Source organism: Anolis carolinensis, chromosome 6 (genome assembly GCF_035594765.1).
Source record: "Anolis carolinensis isolate JA03-04 chromosome 6, rAnoCar3.1.pri, whole genome shotgun sequence".
NCBI lineage: Eukaryota > Metazoa > Chordata > Lepidosauria > Squamata > Dactyloidae > Anolis > Anolis carolinensis.
The window spans coordinates 37524510-37546279 of NC_085846.1; the positions used below are offsets into that span (position 1 = coordinate 37524510).

Below are 21770 nucleotides of genomic sequence, written 5' to 3' on the forward strand. Positions count from 1 at the left end.
AGAGAAGGGCCTCCCCGGCAGATCTTAAGGCCCACGTGGGTTGGTAGGGGAGGAGGCTACCAACCCACTTGGAGATCACTATGTAACACGATTTTTGTTCCTAGGTTACAAATGTCATTTCCTAATTGGTTTTATCATAAACACATGGAAAAGGTTTATTCACCTGTAATTTTTTTGTTTTTGCGGGACATCCTGCAGCACATTTTGCTATAGTTTTTCAATAAATATCTCTTAGAGTCTCAACCAATACAACCTAGTTTGTGGCAGCCACAAAAACAAAGTTTCTGAAGTATAACAACTAATTTAAAAGTAAGTATTGCACAATTAAACAGGAAATAACACTTTCAAGCCAGGAACAGATTTTTTCCCAAATTTTGTTACAAGGTGCCTTGCACCTTTCCAGTTAGCCTGTTGTTCTAACCTAGCATCAGCATTTAATTAGATTCAACTGCCAGACTGGTTGACTTCGGTACGTAGAAATTAAAATGATGTCTTGGTGTTCACCTCAGGTAGCAAGTTACCTTAAGTTGACTCTGGCTCTAGGCTAGGATTGAGTCTAGGATTGAGTCTAGGAAATGCCATCTCAACCCATTCTTTGCACATCATTCATAACTGTACATACCTCTTAGAATGTCCCCCTTGGGCCGGTTTTTCTTGACTTGTTTCAACAGCATTCCATTATCACATGTGACTGACTTCCACAGATAAGACTTTTATGACAGGGCCCACATGAATCACAGTGGTTTCGGACACTGGAGCTTCCTCTTGCATATACATTTGAAGAGGAAGCAAAACTGCGTGTTTTATCACTCTCCTGTGTTGTTTTGAAACTTGGATACTTCATTTTTTATGACTGAAAGGTTCCAATCTCGTGAGCTCCACACAAATGTAGATTTCTCAAGGGATAGCATTCACTTCTGGTAAACACACAGAGACAAATTACACTTTGCTTTGCTCCAGTAGCTATCATGCTGGCAGTCATCTGACACAGGTGTGGATGTGTTTTTGCAGATGCGGCTGTGCCAGCATTCCTGGGATGTGAAACATTCCTGCGCTAGGATAATGTTGCGCTCCTTGTTAAACAAAGTAGGCTGAAGGCCCAGCAGTGGGGAACTTTCAGGACTTGCCCGTTCAATTGTTCATAATCTGAACAAGGCCATGGCACTGATTATTATTTGCATGGATTAGATTCCCTGGAACTAGAGGATCGGCGAGAGCATGTTGAACCTTCTGCATTGCTGTCTAACAGAACAACATTTGATTTATGGAAAGGTCTCTCTCCTGCCGAAAAGTTCCATGTTGAATACTTCTTGCATGGTGAGATCTATTACCACTGTTAGGGAAGCCATCCTATATCCTTTCCCAGACTGTAGACATTGTTTAGTAGACACAAATAGGTAAAGGTAAAGGTTTTTCCCTTACGTTAAGTCTAGTCGTGTCTGACTCTGGGGGATGGTGCTCATCTTCATTTCTAAGCAGAAGAACCAGCATTTTCCGTAGACACCTCCAAGGTCATGTGGCCATCATGACTGCATGGAGCACTGTTCCCACTGGAGTGATACCTATTGAACTACTCACATTTGCATGCTTTTGAACTGCTAGGTTGGCAGAAGCTGGGGCTAACGGCGGGTGCTTAACCTGCTCCCCGAACTTGAACTGCCAACATTCCAATCAGCAAGTTCGACAGCTCAGTGGTTTAACCCACTGCACCATCGGGGGCTCCAGGCATAACAAATGTGATATTGTTGGAAATATTTATTTATTAGAAAATTTTATATCCCGCCGTTTTCACCCTGAAGGGGACTCAGGGCGGCTTACAAGCCATATGTACATACAATATATTATATTATTTGTATAGCACAATATAAGCATTATATATTACTATATTGTACTATAGCACTGTATTGTAATATTATTAGTAATATTACATATAATATAAATATACCATTATGATAGTGTATTATTATTATATTGTATTACATTATAATAATAAATATTACATGCATATACAATATATTATATTATTAGTATAGCATAATATGATTATTATATATTATTATATTGTTATAGTGACACAGGAGACATGGTGGAATAGCAACCTTCTTCAAGGCTCCACTAGTAATTTGTTTTGTATATGATCCTGTTTGCTTACTGTATTGCATATGTATGTTTTGGTATGCAACTTTCCCTTAACTCTGTTTCTTGAGGTTGTGGGAGGAGTTGCAGACCACATGATCAGATCTGGGACTGTTCTGAACTCAGACTCCATTTTAGAAAAAAGAGATGCTATTAGGCTATGGACTATTAAAAGCAAAGTCATGTTGCAGTTGATTATAAGAAAGATGCTCTGTGTTAACTGCACAGAGAAGCTACTTCGAATCCTATCTGTAACTGGATTGACAAGTTATGTACCTGTATACTGAATACATGAAGGTTGTGAGTAAACCACATATGTTACTTTTAATGAAGTCTGCTTTATTTTTGTCTCTTGCAAGCATGATGTAGAAACAAGATATTTTATGGGAGAGTAGATATTTTGGGGCACTGAAAAGGATACTTCTGAAACTCTGCTGTTTTTATGCATTGGCACAATCTCTGTTCCTAACAGATCAGAGACAACCAGGTTATCAGTCTAACAACTGAAAGCCAAATTGCAAAGTACATGTTATATACCACTGAAGAGAAGATTTTACTGAAACGAATTTTTGGCCCTTCTCTGGAAGATCATACTTTACAAAAGGTTTTGATTTTCAAATGGTTGTGAATGACATTATTCTCCAAAAGGTCATGCCTTTCTAAAAGGCTATGGAGATTCTGGTTTTCCACAATATATGGCCCATCAGCGCTTAGGAATAATAATAATAATAATAATAATAATAGTGCGGTTTTCTGGCATTGTATATTTTTGCCGCTTCTGTGACTGTTCATTTGGGTTTTGATGATTCCGTAGCCCACTTGTCGATGGATGTCCAGAATCAGCAGCATCCACCGCGGTCCTTTTTATCCTGGGCGACGACCGAGCCAGTATAGACTTCGTTTGGGTTTGATTCTCCATAATGCTAATGGGTTAGGTGCTCTTGGTTGTGCTCCTCAGCTGAGGCCTCTCTGGCTTGGTTGGACCTGCCGGTAGTTACACTACCGCCAGCACAGCCCTCAGTCATCATTGGAGCAGCTAAGGCCCCCACCACCACGTCAAGGTGGCACCTGCGGGGGGGGGGGGGGGGTGGCACCAGCTGATGACCCAAAATGCAGACTGTGCAAGGAAACCGACGAAACCATTGATCATATCCTCAGCTGCTGTAAGAAAATCGCACAGACAGACTACAAACAGAGGCACAACTATGTGGCCCAAATGATTCATTGGAACTTATGCCTCAAGTACCACCTCCCAGCAGCAAAGAACTGGTGGGATCACAAACCTGCAAAAGTATTGGAAAATGAACATGCAAAGATACTGTGGGACTTCCGAATCCAGACTGACAAAGTTCTGGAACACAACACACCAGACATCACAGTTGTGGAAAAGAACAAGGTTTGGATCATTGATGTTGCCATCCCAGGTGACAGTCGCATAGATGAAAAACAACAGGAAAAACTCAGCCGCTATCAGGACCTCAAGATTGAACTTCAAAGACTCTGGCAGAAACCAGTACAGGTGGTCCCGGTGGTGATGGGCACACTGGGTGCTGTGCCAAAAGATCTCAGCCGGCATTTGGAAACAATAGACATTGACAAAATCACCATCTGCCAACTGCAAAAGGCCACCCTACTGGGATCTGCACACATCATCAGAAAATACATCACACAGTCCTAGACACTGGGGAAGTGTTCGACTTGTGGTTTTGCGAAACGAAATCCAGCATATCTATCTTGTTTGCTGTGCCATACAACGTCGTTGTGTTGATAATAATAATAATAAAACTTTATTTATACCCCGCCACCATCTCCCCAACGGGGACTCGGGGCGGCTTACATGGGGCCATGCCCAGACACCATACAATATAACAAAATAAAACAACATATCATTGTGCCAGTGTTCCTCGAAAGCAGGTGAAATATTTTCTCGTGAACATCGCACAATAATTTCCAGATTGTGTACCAGGGTTCAGAGTGCTGAGTAAGAGATAAATTAAATAAAGACCAAAGTAGTATTTCCTTCTGCCTCTCTTTGTGACTAACTTCCTTTCAGCTTTGAGTGTGGCAGATGGGTGATTCTGCTGAATTCCTGCATCATGTGTGATTCAGTTCTTCCTTAGGAAGAGAGGGAGCACAGCTATTCACTCAGCATAGGGTGCATGCTCCATGATGTAATGTAAAAGATGTGTCCTTTTTTACATCATATGTGGGAATGTGGCCCTTCAGGTGTTATTGAACTATCAGTCTTAGGCAGCATAGCCAATGGTGAGGAATACAGGGAGTTACAGTCCAACAACATTTTCCACTTCTGATGTGCATTCTCACATTAAAAAATCTGAAGAGGCTTCTCTGTGGGCAAGTAGTTCTTACAAAATGTATTTGGATATATAAGTATGATACATAATTATAGTTTAAATAGTTAAAGAAGCAAATTTCAGCTATCACAATTTTATTATTGAGGGGTTCTGAATATTCATAAGGATTCATTAATAGATTTGTTTGATTGTCAATTTCTTAAATTATTGCTCCTTCTATATGGCCCTATAAAATCCAGAGTATCTGCTTTGAACTGGATACAGTGTAGACTCATCTAATCCAGTTCAAAGCAGATAATGTGGATTGTCTGATCAAATAATCTGGTTTATATGGCAGTATAGAAGGTGCCAAAGATAATTTCCAGAAGAAAGTAAAGTCTGTTGTCGAAGGCTTTCATGGCCGGAATCACTGAGTTGCTGTGAGTTTTCTGGGCTGTATGGCTATGTTCCAGAAGCATTCTCTCCTGATGTTTCGCCCACATTTATGACAGGCAACCTCTGAGGATGCCTGCCAGAGATGTGGGTGAAACATCAGGAGAGAATGCTTCTGGAACATGGCCATACAGCCCGGAGAAGTCATAGCAACAAAGTAAAGTCTCATTCTTAATTGGGAAAGCCTTTTCGCCATTCTTAAGTGTCACTGTTGGAGACAGAAAGGCGATTTGCACATGTTCGCAAACCGTCGTGATTATACGAGTATTTTGAAATCACATGAGGATGGTGGCCTTTGTAATCATGCATTTTTACATTACAAAATCACGTTTGTGCCTCACCTTTGCCCAAGAGGTTTATTTCCTTTTAACCTTCATACCATAGGACTGGTAGGCAAAGGTGAAGTTGAGAGGTAGTGACTCCAATGGTAAGCTAGTACCCAACTGAAGATTGATATCATTGATAGTGACATTACATTTTAATATTTTAAAGAAAACAAGAAAGATGGAAGAAAGAGAGGGGAAAGTGAGGCCAGTTAGCGGTTGAAGTTCAAGTAGGTCTTTGGTCTTGAAGGCAACTACAGTGAGCCCAGATACTGTTCCAGGGATTTAGTTCCAGTACCCTCATGGATACCAAGATCAATGGATGCTCAAGTCCCATTATAGAATAAGGTGTAGTAAAATTGTGTTCCTTGTAGGAGGCTAGATCAGCAGGGTACATATCACCACAATACTGAGCATGAGTAAAACCAAGGTTTGATTTTGGGATTTTTTTTCCCTGAATATTTTCAGGATGTAGGGTTAGAAGACATGATCATAAAGTTTGCAGACGACACTAAATCGGGAGGGATAGCCAATACTCCAGAAGACAGGAACTGAATTCAAAATGATTTTAACAGACTAGAGAGATGGGCCGAAACTAACAAAATGAAGTTCCGCAGGGACAAATGCAAGATGCTCCACTTCGGCAGAAAAAAAATGAAATGCAAAGATACAGAATGGGTGATGCCTGGCTTGACAAAAGTTCATGTGAAAAAGATCTTGGAGTCCTCGTGGACAACAAGTTAAACATTAGCCAACAATGTGATGCGGCAGCAAAAAAGCCAATGGGATTTTGGCCTGCATAAATAGGAGTATAGTGTCTAGATCCAAGAAAGTCATGCTACCCCTTTATTCCACCTTAGTCAGACCACACCTGGAATACTGTGTCCAATTCTGGGCACCTCAATTGAAGGGAGATGTTGACAAGCTGGAAAGTGTCCAGAGGAGGACGACTAAAATGATCAACGGTCTGGAGAACAAGCCCTATGAGGAGCGGCTTAAAGAGCTGGGCATGTTTAGCCTGCAGAAGAGAAGGCTGAGAGAAGACATGATAGACATGTACAAATACGTGAAGGGAAGTCATAGGGAGGAGGGAGCAAGCTTGTTTTCTGCTGCCCTGGAGATTAGGATGCAGAGCAATGGCTTTTAAACTACAGGAAAGGAGATTCCACCTGAACATTAGGAAGAACTTTCTCACTGTGAGAGCTGTTCAGCAGTGGAACTCCATGCCCCGGAGTGTGGTGTAGGCTCCTTCTTTGGAGCCTTTTAAGCAGAGGCTTGATAGCCATCTGTCAGGGGTGCTTTGAATGTGATTTTCCTGCTTCTTGGCAGGGGTTTGGGCTGGATGACTCGTGAGGGCTCTTCCAACGCTATGAGTCTATGATTCTATGAATCCATGGATGCAGAATCTGTGGAAACAAAGGACTGACTGTACGTCATACACACTCCCTTGGTAAACTTATGGTGGCAGAGAAAAGCCCATGTTTATTGCACATGGCAATATGATAACCTGGTAGATAAGACACAACCAGCTCTGACCACAGTATCAATGAAAACAGAAGAAAATAATGAGTGAAATGTCTTGCTGAACCAGTCTTGAGCAGCAAGTCTGAAGGACTTGTGTAAGAGCAATGAGTTTAAATATAGCTCAGAGGAGTTCTCTTATGCAATTTGCCTGGACAGCGTATATGACGTAGCTGTCAGATGTGTGAAAGAAGCAAAGTTTCTTTGAGTTCATTCAAATCCAACTGCGCATGTGTCATTTTCCTCTGCCTTTTTCCAGAAATACTGTAATCTGAGTGGACTATTGACAAGTAGACCGTGTCCAGAGAAGGGCGACCAAAATGACCAAAGGTTTGGAGGCCAGGACATACGAGGAGCGGCTGAGGGAGCTGGGTATGTTTAGCTTAGAGAAAAAGAAGGCTGGGAGTGGGCATGATGTCCATTTTTTAATACTTGAAAGTCAGGGATAATCTTGTTTTCTGCTGTTCGGGAGACTAGGATATGAAGCAATGGATTGAAATTTCAGGAAAAAAAGATTTCCACCTAAACATTAGGAAGAGCTTCATGATGGTAAGAGCTGTTTGGCAGTGGAATATTCTGCCTTGGAGATTGGCGGAGTCTCCTTCTCTGGAGGTTTTTAAGAGAGACTGAACAGCCATCTATCTGTTAAGGATTCTTTGATTGTTTGTTCCTGAATGGCATGGGGTTGGATTGGATGGCTGTTGTGGTCTACGTGATAAATTCAGTTATTCTTCTTGAAAGCTTACTCTTGCCATTGCTCTGGTGCTGCTTAAAGATGGAAAGTGGTTGGACTATATGGGACTTCTCACAAGGGGATGTTGTGGTACACATCTACTTTCCTTTAGACTCGGGAGGAGGTTTCTTCTTTTCTAGCAAGGGATTCCTCTTTATGGTAGACAAACATCTATCAGATGTAGTTCTCCAGTTTCATCTGACTTCTGTACAGCCCAAGAGCTTCATAGTGAACTCATACTGAAGATGTTCTTTTCCATAATCTCTGATGTGGGGGAATTCCCTGTAGTTACTTAGCTGATGGGGATCCCCCGGTGGTGCAGCGGTTTAAACTGCTGAGCTGCTGAACTTGCTGACCAAAAGGTTGGCGGTTCAAATCCAGGGAGCGAGGAGAGCTCCCACTGTTAGCCCCAGTTTCTGCCAACCTAGCATTTCAAAAACATGGAAGTGTGAGTAGAGCAATAGGTACCGCTCCAGCAGGAAGGTAGTGGCGTTCTATGCAGTCATGCTAGTCACATGACCTTGTAGGTGTCTACGGACAACGCTGACCCTTCGGCTTAGAAATGGAGATGAGCACCACCACCCAGAGTCGGACACAACTAAACCTAATGTCAAGGGGAAATATTCACCTTTATCTTACTTAGCTGATGAGGGAAACCTATATCTGCCCAGATATATTTTATGGGTTAATTACTTAATATGCTAACTGAAAATAGATATTTGGGACAAATTAAGTCCTTGTCTTGTCTCTGTCTCTCTTTCCTCTGAAGAGAAAGAAAATTTGGCCTGGCCACAAACTACCTATAACAACTATTTCTGAATGGGGTCTGCCACTAGGCAGATGAGTGATTGAGTCCTTGTTAGTATCGTGGCCAAATGTTAACTGTTGTCAAGTGGAATGAAAGGGCTAGTGTGTACTTGTGACTTTGTTTTCTATCTTAAAGATTAAACTGTTTGAGGTTGGGAAAAAGTATGAAGACTGAGAATGAACTGGAAGAGTGATTTTCCCCTTGCTGCTAACTTGCTGATATAGATCTCATAACTATAGATTTGATATTCTCTCTTTGCTTTTGTCCTGTATAAGCTTTTGCAGTCCATATCCCATCTGCTTTGTTCTAGAGTGGGTGTATCCCAATCCAGAGGCTCCGTATAACTTGTGATGGGTAATTTCATTGTGGGGTGGGCTATTCTGGATAGAATTAGTTGTTTAGGAGTCCAGTTCTACCATTAAACACATATCCGGGGGACATGCAGAGGAGTCTTGGAATTACATCTAGTTCCAGAAAAATGAGGCCCTGGAAAGAATGTTAGGATACAATGTAATTCACATATAAAACCAAATTTAATAGTAATTTTAGCACTGCTGGTGTTGTTTGATTATAAATGTATCTATCAAAATACAGCATGACTACTGTAATAACCAACCCTATTGCACAAATTATTTCTGGCGGAAGCATACTATAGAAAATCTTACCGAAGGACATAAGAAATGCCTAAAGAGGGTACCACTTTAGATGTCATATGGTCCTCTGGCATGACTCTTGTGATCAACTTCTGTTGGAAGCTTACCATAGAATCACCTGGAGGACCTAGAAAATGTCTAGAAAGGACATAGTTTGTCAGACAAATGAAGCACATGAAGCTGTACTAGTTCTGTGGGTGGTCATTCTGTATCCAGGTAGCAGATGGTTACAGTTCAGCAAAGTGTTGGTAAGATACTGTTTGCAAACCATTTGTTTTATCAAGTTGATCTCGGCTTTTATTTCTGTGCATACATAACCAGATGTCATTTTCCAGGGCACTGACTGGGTGTTATAGCTGAGAACTAGGGGAAAAAACAGTGGGGGGAAAATCAGTTGCATGTTTACTGCTCAAAGTTCAAGAGCTTGGCCAGGTTCCCACTAAAGGTGTGGTGATCTGTGGGTTTCATCTACTCTGTTCATCTAGATTGAGGTCTGATAGGTATGCACTGGCTTTTGCAAGCAGGAGTGCCCATTTTCATTCTGAGCAAGGCATTCAATGGAAAGATTTAGCAAGGAACAACGCCCCTGGATGCACATCCAATATACAATTGTGAAAAATTGCAACATACTTGAAAAAAAAGTCAGCTGTGAATCGTGATTATTCTGGAGTTTCCTGCTTTTTAACAGTAGATGGAAGTAATAGTCTGAAATCCAGTTTCTTGCCAAAATACCCGGTGCCTGGGTGGACCCTGCAAAATATATTTGAGGAATATTGTAGTGTACAGAAAGGGTCTCACTTGAACAAATGGCACCCCAAAATTTGACTAGATCACTTGTTCAGTTGCCTTTCATTCTGGAGGCTTGATATAACATCAAGATTGTTCCCTGGAAGGGGAAAAAGCTACTGCTGGGCAGCACCTCTACTTTCCCAATTGCTTTTTTTTTTTTTTTGCAATTTCTGCTGAGATTGGAGTCTAGTTCTCGCTGAAGTGGAAAAACCTGTGTTTGGGCAGCACCATTGTGGATGGACTATCGTATGAGTGAATATTCCTTCCCTCCAAAACATGTTTTCCTTCTATCCAAAACTGGCAATAGTTGCAGGCGAGGGAGGAGAAAAAGAGAAATACCACTTTATTGGCACTGCCCTCGCTATTCAATTGCCATGTGAAAATGTAGTCGGCTCCTCACTTCCTTATTTCTGTCTTCAATCCGCCACCTTTAAGACAAAAAAACTGAACCTTTGTGTAGAGGAAGAGATGGGGGAAGTTTGGCTCAGGAAAAAAAAAGCGAAACCACTTTTCCAAAAGTAAACTGAGTATCTTTTCCAGTTCATTAGTTCCAGGAATGGGACTGCAGGCCTGTTATGATAGTACTCCAATCTGATTTAGAAAAATTGCAGCTCAGGAGAAATTGCCGACTTTCTGGAATTGTTGTGTGTTGTTATTGGAGTGGGTTAGTGAAATTAATGAGTTGCATGGTTAGTTAGTCTAATCCTTTGTAGACTCTTTTCTTATGGCAAGTCCAGATAATCCAGTACATTACATTATTACTCCTATTAATGAAAATCTTTTTGTATCTGTTTCTCAATACTTTTTTTTCAGTGTAGCTATACCTTTACTGAAAAAAACTGTGACTTCATTACCAAGTTCCTGTTGCCTGTGTTTTCATTCTTTCATTTGCAAAACTGTGTAAAACAAAATGTTGGCACTTTAGAACTGAGCCAGAGCTTTACGAAATTTCCTACTCACTTCAATTCCCATAGTCCTCCACCCAACCTAATGAATTGAAACCTTTTGGTCCTAGCACTATGTTTATGAATACAAATAATCAGATATCATTGCCTCTATTTTTCATTAGATGCCAAGTCAAAATAATGGTACTTTCCTGTTTATTCATTTTTTTCCTGTTGTTTTTTCAACTGTTACGGTTTTTAGTTTTGGACATAATGTTGATAAAATAGATATTTTTTGTAAATCATTCAGTAAATATATTCAAAGTCTGAAATAGAGACCTGTAACCTATATAGTTCAGGACCTATAAATCCCTATGCGGTTTAGGTCCAGACTATCTGAAAGACTGTATCTTTTTATACAAACCTGCCAGAGTCCCAAGATCTCTCCTTGGGAAGGTTTTCTCTTGCTCCTGCCATCATCACAGACCCCCTGCTTTCCTATTCAAGCAGGCTAAGCAGCAGAGTGTTTTGTGGGGTTGTTTAAATCTTTTATAAAAGCTGTGTATGTTTTAAAATATTTTAATTTTTTAAAATCTGGCTTTGTTGTCTTAATATTTATATCGATACACATAATAAAAGTGAAAATATGTATGTATGTGTGTGGCTGGGGCATCCAGTTACACAGACAAGCTCCCACTTCCACAAATAGCTATAGCTCCACAAATGCCTTACTGCCCTACCCAAGTGAAAGCTTTCATACAGGGACAATTTCATCTTAGATATTCTGTTTTTCTCCACCACAGACATCCCAGTGTTCCTTTCTCTCTTCATTGGTTTGGAATTTGCATGACCCTGCCCACTGCCTCTCCCTTAACCCTTTCCTATTCTTTTCTATGGCACACAGCAAACATAGGAATTTATCAGCAAATGAACATACTAAAAAGGTTTGGGGAGAATTCACCATGATTTATAGGAGTTGTAGGTACTGGGATGTATAGTTCACCTGCAATCTAAGAGCCTGGAACCTGGAACTAACTTGGCACACAGAACCCCTATGACCAGCAAAAAAATACTGGTGGTCTTTGGAGAGATTTATAGGAGTTGTAGTTCACCTACATCCAGACGGCACTATGAACCCAAACAATGATGGATCTGGAACAAACTTGACATGCATACCCGATATGCCCAAATTTGAATACTGGTGGGTTTTGAGGGGAATTGGCTTGGATATTTTGGAGTTGTAGGTACCGGGATGTATAGTTCACCTGCAATCAATGAGCACTCTGAACTCCACCAAAGATAGAATTGGACCAAACTTCGACCATGACCAGCAAAAAAAATACTGGAGATCTTTGGGGAAAATTCACCTTGATTTGGGGGAGTTGTAGTTCACCTACATCCAGAGAGCACTGTGAACCCATACATGGATAGATCTACATAATACTTGGCATACATAACTGATATTTGGGGGGGGGGGGGCAGACCTTCCTTTCTGGGAGTTGTAGTTCACCCACAACCAGGAAAACTGTGACCTCCACTGATGATAGACCTGGACCAAACATGGCACACAGAACTCCCATGATCTACTGGAGGGGTTTGAGGGGACTGACTCGCCATAGTGGGAGTTGTAGTTTAACCTACACCCAGAGAGCACCCTGAACCCCACTGATGATGCATCTGGAGAGAAAACTTGCCCAACATAACAAAGTTTATGTACTGATGGAGTTTTTCGAGGTTAACCTGTCATGATGTGAGTTGTAGTTAATCTACAACCTTACGCATTGTGTACAATTTAAAAAATGACTTTTTCAAATAACCCGGGCAACGCCGGGTATCCAAGCTAGTAAAATAATAAATATACATCTAAGTGTATAAGACAAGTATAAAAATGGCTTGCTGGGATGTATGAAAACATATGTGCCACTGATGGACTCATTGATCTCTCTCCCATATTGTAGATGATACATGCACCAGTTCCTATAAAAGTGGAATGCTAATTCACTTTGAATACAGTCTTACTATAAAACTTTTGTGAACTTAATGTATGATTAATAATATAGCTGTTTTCAACCGTGCAATACAGGAAGGGCTGAAGTGGTGGTTGGAAACATAATTCTACAGCAGCACTAAACACTTCTGTCAAATCCATGGCTGACCCCTTAGCTCCTCTTGCACATCCTTCTGACCTTTTAAAACCCAGATGGCTGTAAACACAAATGATCAGCACACAGGTGGTGGGGTGATGGATCGACGGGAAGTGAAGGAAAAGAAAAGATGAACCCGTCCGAAGCTAAAAGCTATTGCATAGTTCTTTGGATTATGCTTCTGCATCTAAGCCAGGCCAAATATTATTTTTTTCTTTGAGACAATACCGATGATGTGGTTGTTCCTTGTTAAAATATCAGCCACTTTCTCCAGCCAGGGGGCAAAGAAAAGGAAAGGAAAGGCAGAAAAGGGGTATTGGCTGTTCCTTTTCAAAACAGCTGGAAAAACGATAACACTGCGGGTGCTGCAGTGGTTATGGTGGTTACACAACTGTGATTCTGTGCATGTGGAGTTGCGGGGGGATTGTAAACAGGAAACTGAGTTGTGTGTGTGGGATTTTTTTGCACCAATATGACTGCCCATCCTTTCATCTCCCACCCCATTGCATTCCAGCACCCTACAGCTTCACTCGACCTCTGGAAAGTTTGCACCACTCCCAGCTTGGCTTGGCTTTTTATTTCCCTGGAACATATAAGAACTTCCACGCACCAGAGAGAGAGGCCTCCTAGGTTGAGAGGGATTTTGTCTCCCCACCCTCCACCGCCAAATAGAGATGACAGAGTGCAGAAAACAATTTCAGTTTTTGACTTTCACTGATGCACCTCCCTTTCTGCCTGTACTGCAGCCACACCAAAAAGAGTTGGAGGAAATGTGGGCCAGTTGGCCAGTTACTATTCTGTGCTTGATTTTGTTATTATCAATAACACCAGTACTGTCAATATTTTGGCCATTTGTGTATTTGTTGTTGGCTCAAGAAACAAAAGGATATGGGCTCCTCTCCTGTCTGCATTTTGATCTTGATCCCTCTTGTCTCTAATATTTGGGCATTGTTTTTTTCAGTGCTGATGGAAAACCACTACAAGTATGCAGAGAGAGATTTCGTATTCTGTAGAGCATTGCTTCTTAAACTATAAGGTCCAATCCCAAAAAGGGTCTTTTTAAAGGGGTCCTGAAAAAAATTGGCAACAGTAAAGGTCCTGAAATATTTGACAGTTACATTTACATGAATCTGCTGTGCAATGTTTACAGTGGACTCTGCAAAAGATGCTTTAGCTGTACTTCATAAAAAAGCAGTCTGTTTAGATTCTTCTACCTATTTTATATATCTATATACCCAGGATCACGTAAACATTTCTTGGGCCAAATGAACCCCAAGTGGAAAAGTTCAAAGCTCCTTCCAAACAGCTGAATACAATCTCACATTATCTGCTGTGAACTGGAATATATGGCAGTGTGGACTCAGATAACCCAGTTCAAAGCGGATATTGTGGGATTTCTGCTTTGATATTCGGGATTATCTGACTATGTGGAAGGGCCCTAAAAAGCCCTGCTCTAGATCTGAGAACTGCTAGCCCCAGCATTCCTCAGTCTTGGCTTTGGTAACTAGAATTGCTGGGAGATACAATCTGAATATCTTGAGCACCAGGTCAGGGCTATTTCATGCCCTGAGATCTCATAGTCAAAACCTATTGAAGGTGGGCACGTCCTGATAATGCTACAAGCGTGATGTTGCAGCAGCAAGCCCTGTTGATGTCATCAGGCAGGATATCTTAAGCAACAGGAGATGCAGAGCATATGGCATTCATGTCAAAACACCATGTCTAATTAATGAGGAAAACACAAACATACATACATATTTCAAGGCAGTGCTCTTGCGCAGAGATTCTTCCCCATCACCTTAAGAACTGGAGCAGAGGGTCCATCTTACGGGACTCAGATAGATCTGGGATCGCTATTTTGAGAGGTGGTAAGGTATGTAGAGGAAATGAAGATACTTTCATACAATGTATTTCTGCTTTTCGCTCTGGCTGCCCTTTCCATCCTTTCTTCTTCAATCTCTGATGTGTGTCTTGGTAGGAAAGTAGATCAGTCGATAGTGACTGACAGCTCAGGTGGCAAATACTTTGAGGCAGGGAATGACAGGGAAGTTATCAAAAAAGAAGGGAATTTACTGGTATGCACTGAACAAATATTTGTCGTCCTGTAGAAGATTATATCCCATTTCCAGTATAGGAGTATGATTAACAAATCAGTCAGCTACTGTGTGTCGAATGGAGGCAGAGCCAAGGATCATTCATTGTTTTGTAATTTGTACACAGTAAGGTGCCTTGGACTGGCATCCCTGTAGAGTAGCAACCTTTTTTTTGACCAGGTACCACTTTGGTCAGAGACCAGTTAGACCAGGGACCACTCTCCAACATTAGTACCAAAAGGGTAACGAATCAGTTTTTGGTCAACTTTAGATTTGGTTTGGTTTTTTGGGGTGCTGATTCAGAAAATTGCATTGGATAGACCACGTCAGCTCTAGTTTCTGATACAGAACATATGCCATCCAGTAGTCGCTACCTGCTTGCCCACAGAAAACCATATTTAATAATCTAGAGCTGATGTGGTCTATCCAGTGCAACTTTCTGAATCAGCACCCCAAATAATCCCAGGAACAGGTTTAAAAATGAAGACACAAAGGCGCCCCCGCTTACAGGCGCCACATGGAATGGCTCTACTCAGGGGGAGGGAGGAGGAGGAGAAGCAGCAGTCAGGAGGCTTGTTGTTGTGCCTTTTGTGGGTAGTCAGCCTCTCCCCTCCCAACATGTCCATTGCCTCAGCACTATAAGAGGGTTTCACGAGACCAATCACTCTCATTGCAATGATGTAGTAACGGTGAGGCTGTGACCATATTTTAGTTCTTGGGGAACACTGGTGATCCTTGGACTGCAGGTTGGGAACCACTGCTGTAGATCATAGGGTTGTTTCCAGGAGTTGTTCTCAGGGCTACCAAGTGCTTGAAGAGTGGGGTGAAGGAGGAAGGTAATTCACCTCCCTTGTGCCTTTCCAAGGCAGATGGATACAGGGCATTTCTGGGGGAAAATCCTCTTTTCATTGATTATACAAAAACACTAGTTCTCCTGTGCTGCGTTTTATACATATAAATGAAATTAACAAATTTCAGGCCTGAGTCTTGTGCGCCTTGAAGCTTCTTTATTTGAACAGATTTCAGTCTAATCAAACAGCCATAATTTATTCTGAAAAACACTAAACCATACCTACAGTACTACTACTACTACGAACTGGAGCTAGCTATAGGGAGCACATAGTGCCCCTACTAAGCAGCTCCCTTGGCTCCCGATACGTTTCTGGTCCCCATTCAAAGTCCAGGTTATTACCTACAAAGCCCTAAACGGTTCAGGTCTTGCCTATCTTCGTGACCACATCTCCTCCTCCCCATGAACCGGCGTGGGCTCTAAGATCGGCCGGGGAGGCCCTCCTCTCGATCTCACCACAATCTCAAACATGATTGGTGGGGATGAGGGAGAGGGCCTTCTTGGTGGTGACTCCCCCCGCTTTGGCATGCCCTACCCAGGGAGATTAGGAAAGCCCCCATGCTGTCCTTCTTCCATAGGGACCTGAAGACCTGGCTATTCAAACAAGCTTTTGAGAATGCCTAGTTGCTAGTCGATCTATGAATTTGTTATGCAGCCTTGCACTTTATCTCATGCCTTCATCCCATGGTTACAGCTCTGTAATTGCTCCCATTTCCTGGCCCTATTGTTTATAGCCTGGCCGTGTTTGCATTAGCTATCACCATTGACAAATGAGCGTTGTTTTATTCAGGGTTTGAGGCTGTTGTTACATGCTTGCGTGTTTTATTCAATTGTATTTTATATTGTGTTTTATTTCATGTCTTCCTTTTCAGCACCTTGTGCCTTGTGTAAATCACCCGGAGATGGTGGCAAAGTTGTTATGGAGCAACAGGCTTTGTTACTACTGTTTTCCCCCTTCAATTATATTACTATTATTACCCTCTGACTATCTCAGTCTGGCAGGGACAATCCCAATTAATCCATGATCCTCTCAGCTGTTTTTAAAATGTCCTAGTTTGTTCCTCCTCTCACTTTTCCCTTTCACCTTCAGCTTATTTCAGTTGCAGCAAACTGATTTCAAAGTACACACTCAGGCTGCATCTGCATTGTCATGTAATCCAGTTTCTGATTGCAGATTATCTGCTTTGAACTGTATTATATGATTCAATATGTTGTCAAAGGCTTTCATGGCCGGAATCATAGGGTTGTTGTGTGTTTTTCAGGCTGTATGGCTATGTTCCAGAAGTATTCTCTCCTGACGTTTCCTCACAACCTCATATACCTCACAACCTCTGAGGATGTCTGCCATAGATGTGGGCGAAACCTCAGGAGAGAATACTTCTGGAACATGGCCATGCAGCTGGAAAAACACACAACAACCCTATTATATGATTGTATGACTGTGAAAAAGGGGACCCAGTTTGTACTCATATTAACTCAGCAACAGGAAGTGCGGAGGAAGAGGAGGAGGAGGAGGAGGAGAGATTTTGCCCTGCCCAGTCAACTCAGGCAAAAGCAAACTGCTGTAGTCCTTTCCTAGTTTGTCTGCTCTTCATTTGCCATCTTGACCATACTCTTGAAGTTCCTTGACCACTTATGTCCCAGTTTTTATCTGTGAAATGTTGTAAGGTATGTACAATTCATTTGTTATTCTGTGCAGAAATGTACACCCAGACCCTCTTGACAAATGTGTGAAGACAACCCGCAGGAAACACAGACCAATGTAGGGAATTTATATGCTGCTTCAACCTCTGGTGTCCACTGGACTGGCAGCATCATTGAGGACTGCCTTATTTTTTCTTCTTCTTAAGACAGGCTGTTGTATAACACTGACACTCAATCACTGCCCAGAAAATCAAGTTACAGTGCGCTTCCAAAAAAGGCTGAAGCCATAGGGAGAAGCAGCAGGATAAATATAACCACAGTTTCTGAAGGAACACAACATTGCCGGAGCTCCTTCAGGAAGATATTGATCATCAGCATTATGCATTGGCACATATGTATGCAAGCTACGTGAGGATTGGTACATTTGCAAAATGTAGCTGTCCTTTGTATACATAAGTGGGAATACATAAGTGGGAATACATTCAAAAAGTGACATTGTCCATTAAGAAAAGGGATCATCAGTAAGTCTGTGGACTGTAGAAATCTACATCAACAGACCCATAAGCATGCTTGAGAAGCATGAAATGCCAGGTATTTATTTGGGGAGAGTAGAATGACATCATAACAACAGGGAAAGAAGAATTAAAATCAAACTGTTTTTTAAATCTAAGCACTCTGCCCTTTTTCTGTGGCAATTATCTCTGAAAAACAAAACTTCATCTGCTTCTTAAAAGTAGAATTCTAGAGAAAAAATGCCAGCCCCACCCTATATAATAATAATACAGTTCAAGCTTTCTTCTATTTTCTGCCAAGAAAATATTGAAACTTTGCAAGGAGTGGATTGAGTTGGAATTTGGAAGGAAGAAATATAAAGCAAACCCCAACATAATTGTCTAGAGAGCTACTAAAACCAACTGCAAACAGCAGCCGTTGATTCAGTCTGTTTAATCTCTGTCATTTAGGATTAAGTGCTGAATGCAACTCTTGGCTCCCTGGCCCAGTGTGGATATTATAGTTCAGTTCTCTGGGATCAACTGAGGATCTTATTCCTCATCTAGTCTGCTCAAGCTGCCTGTACGTTTGAGTGCCTGTCAGTAATTCTGTGGCCACATATAATAGAAGAAACTGCCACAATGATTTCCCCATATTTTATTTCTAGCCAAACAATTATTTCTGTCTTTCATTTATTCTTTTTTGCCCCCATAAAAAGTTGCATCAATCAGAGTACAAATACATTGTGTTGTCACCTGTCAGTTCATGATGACTCAATGGATTTTACAGTCAAGAAATATTTAGATGTGTTTTTTTCCCAGTCCCTTTCTCTGAAATAGATAATAGGTAAAGTTAAAGGTTTTCCTCTGACAGTCATGTATAATCTAGTCGTGTCCGACTCGGGGTTGGTGCTCATCTCCATTTCTTAGCCGAAGAGCCGGCGTTGTACGTAGAACCTCCAAGGTCATGTGGCCGGCTTCCTACCGAAGCGGTACCTATTGATCTACTCACATTTGCATGTTTTCGAACTGCTAGGTTGACAGATCCTGGGGCTAACAGTGGGAGCTCACCCCACTCCCTGGATTTGAACTGTCAACCTTTCGGTCAGCAGTTCCAGCGCTTGGCACTTCAACCCGCTGCGCCATTGGGGAAATATATAATACAATATTTTATAATACATAATGAATAATATCAAAACAAAAATTTGCACAGGTACATTATGCTAGTGCTCTATTACCTACCTACACAATTTCCTATCATATTCTAGGAAAGTCTTACTCTGTATTGAGACATGATTTCCCCCCTAAGTGTATATCTACTTTCTATTGTTGGCCTATAGTTCTCAGGATATATCACTCTTAGTCGTACTGCCCACAACTTTGGGGAACTATAGGCTATCAGGATCTCTCACAAACTACATATGTTCACAGCTGTCTTTTCAGAAAGCAGATTTTAGGCGTCACAAAAGTGAAGCAAGGTTTTCATTATTTTCAGGTATTGTTGTATTTACACCACCAGGCAGGAAATAAGTGCTTGTGCCTCATGGGTAAAAATATTGTAGGTGCACCTTGATTTGGACATGAAATACCAAATTAGCTAAATACCTTGAACAGCAAAATACCTTGAACCAATGCTACCTACCAGCCTCCACCCTACATGTTAGATTAAGCCAAGCATCAGTTGATTTATGATTCTGGCTTGAAATTGCAAAAGGATTTGAATGTATGCATCTAAGCATCAGGGCTATTGGCCTCGTTTTCTGTGTCATTCAGGTGGCACCATCTCACAAGAGTGGTAAAACATCAAACATCTAGGCGTTCCCCTGGGCAACATCCTTGCAGATGGCCAATTCTCTCACAACAGAAGCGACTTGCAGTTTTTCAAGCACTTCAGACACGAAAAAAGATGGCATTCTAGGGGTTACAGTTCAATTTATGCTGGATGGCAGCAACACCCACACAGCTGCCAGAGAAAGACTGTCATTTTGATCTTTAGTCCCATTTGACCAGTGATCTGGAAAACCAAGAAGAAACTGGATGGGTCTACCTAACCTTTGCCTTTGATTTGGTTCCAAGCAACTTGTGCCTCTCGAGTTGCTACTATGCACCCACAGCTAGGAAATATGATTTTTCACTGGACATTGTAATCCAACATGAGCACTTTTTCAAGTTTTGCCTCTCTAACAGGATCCAGACCCAGACCACCACCCTGTCTAGAATTTCCTCTCACTCTTTATATCCTTTTCCAAATCTTGGAGGGAAAAATATATTTATTTGAACTATATCTGCCAGAATTCCAGTGGGCATACTGGCTCAGGGAAACTGAGACATTTAGTCCAAATAAGTGATGTTTCCAAGCTGTGTTTTACACAATTTCATTACCTTTAACCCAGGGGCCTTAGGAATAGGTCAGGCATTGGGTAATTTTGGAACTACCCATTTTTGTGTCTTTAGGAAGTAAGATTTTAAAAAATGTTGTTGTAGAATGAATGCTATAGTTCAGAAACATTTTTTATTCATATAGTATGATTAGATGGGTACCTTTGCATATGCTCAGTGGTGCTTTTTATCCATACTAATATTTCACATGTTCAGTTAAAATTAAAGTTAAGGCACTTAAAGTTAAGCATTGGGAAAGCTGAATGTATTTTGCTTGTAAGATCCAATTGGTTCACAATATTTTGTTAAATTTCATTCTGACCCTCCTGTTTTCCCCCCACTTTAGGCTTGACAGATGATGACGATATTAAAGTAATGCTGAGAGGGTCATTCTTCTGGAAAGTCAAGACACACAGGCCACGGAAGCAAAGGCTCTACCGGCTTCAGGAAGATGGAATGACTATCTGGTTTGAGACCCGCTTTAAAAAGGCTTACTCCCAACATGTCTGTAAGTCTTGCACTATCTGTATATATGTGTGTGAGAGAGAGGGCTTTCTAAAACTATTGAGCACACCAAATCCCAGATGTACAGCACAAGTCTAGAATCACTTTGCATAATCTAAAACTAGCTTGTTTTCCAGTTGAAACACATAGTTAATGCATGCTTCATAACCTAGAACTTTGCTGTTTTCTCTGTTTTAGACAATCCAGTGTTAAATAGTTTGAAAAGGAAGAGAACATGATGATGAGAAAAACAATAATGAATCATGAAAGTTGTCAGGGGAGAGTCCAAATATCAAAGACAAATGACTAAATGTGTAGCCTCTGAATTTCTGGTATTGCTTATTTGAAATGAGGAAGGAATATTTATTTCCATCCAACACTGACATCTGTTTTCATTTCATCTTACCTGTTCTTATCAACGATTTCCACCATGATAGGGCAAGAGATTACAAAGTAATCTGCACAACTTGGCAATAGTTAAGGGCCAAAATGAAAATCAGCTGAACTTCTTCAGGCTGCAGTTAGGTTTTTAGTGCCTTTGAGGAGAGGGGGCAGGATATAAATAAAGCTTTATTATTACAGTAGAGTCTCACTTATCCAACATAAACGGGCAGGCAGAACGTTGGATAAGCGAAAATGTTGGATAATAAGGAGAGATTAAGGAAAAGCCTATTAAGCATCAAATTACGTTATGATTTTACAAATTAAGCACCAAAACATGTTTTACAACAAATGGATAGAATAAGCAGTTCAATACACAGTAATTACTATGTAGTAATTACTGTATTTATGAATTTAGTACCCAAACTTCACAATGTATCAAAAAATTGACTACAAAAACATTGACTACTAAAAGGCAAACAGTGTTGGATAATATAGAAGATTGGATAAGCGAATGTTGGATAAGCGAGACTCTACTGTACTTAAGATTTTAAAAATTTCAATTGCAATCACATTAATGTTAAAAATACTTTGCTAAGCGGTACAGATTTTAATACCTTTTCCCTCCTTAATCCATGAGGAGAGCCATCCCCATTCCAAAGCAACCAGAAACAAATTCCTTTTGGTTCC

At 41.1% G+C, this 21770-nt stretch overlaps 1 protein-coding gene across 2 annotated transcripts in view; it reads left to right on the forward strand.

Annotated features, from left to right (window-relative positions):
* The window catches only part of plcd3 (phospholipase C delta 3), an 81010-nt gene that overhangs the window by 22869 nt on the left and 36371 nt on the right, over positions 1–21770 (forward strand). For both annotated transcript variants that reach the window (XM_016994531.2, XM_008113228.3), the window contains exon 2: positions 20542–20703. In XM_016994531.2, the coding sequence (XP_016850020.1) occupies positions 20542–20703 (162 nt within the window). The remainder of the gene's footprint in view (positions 1–20541; positions 20704–21770) is intronic.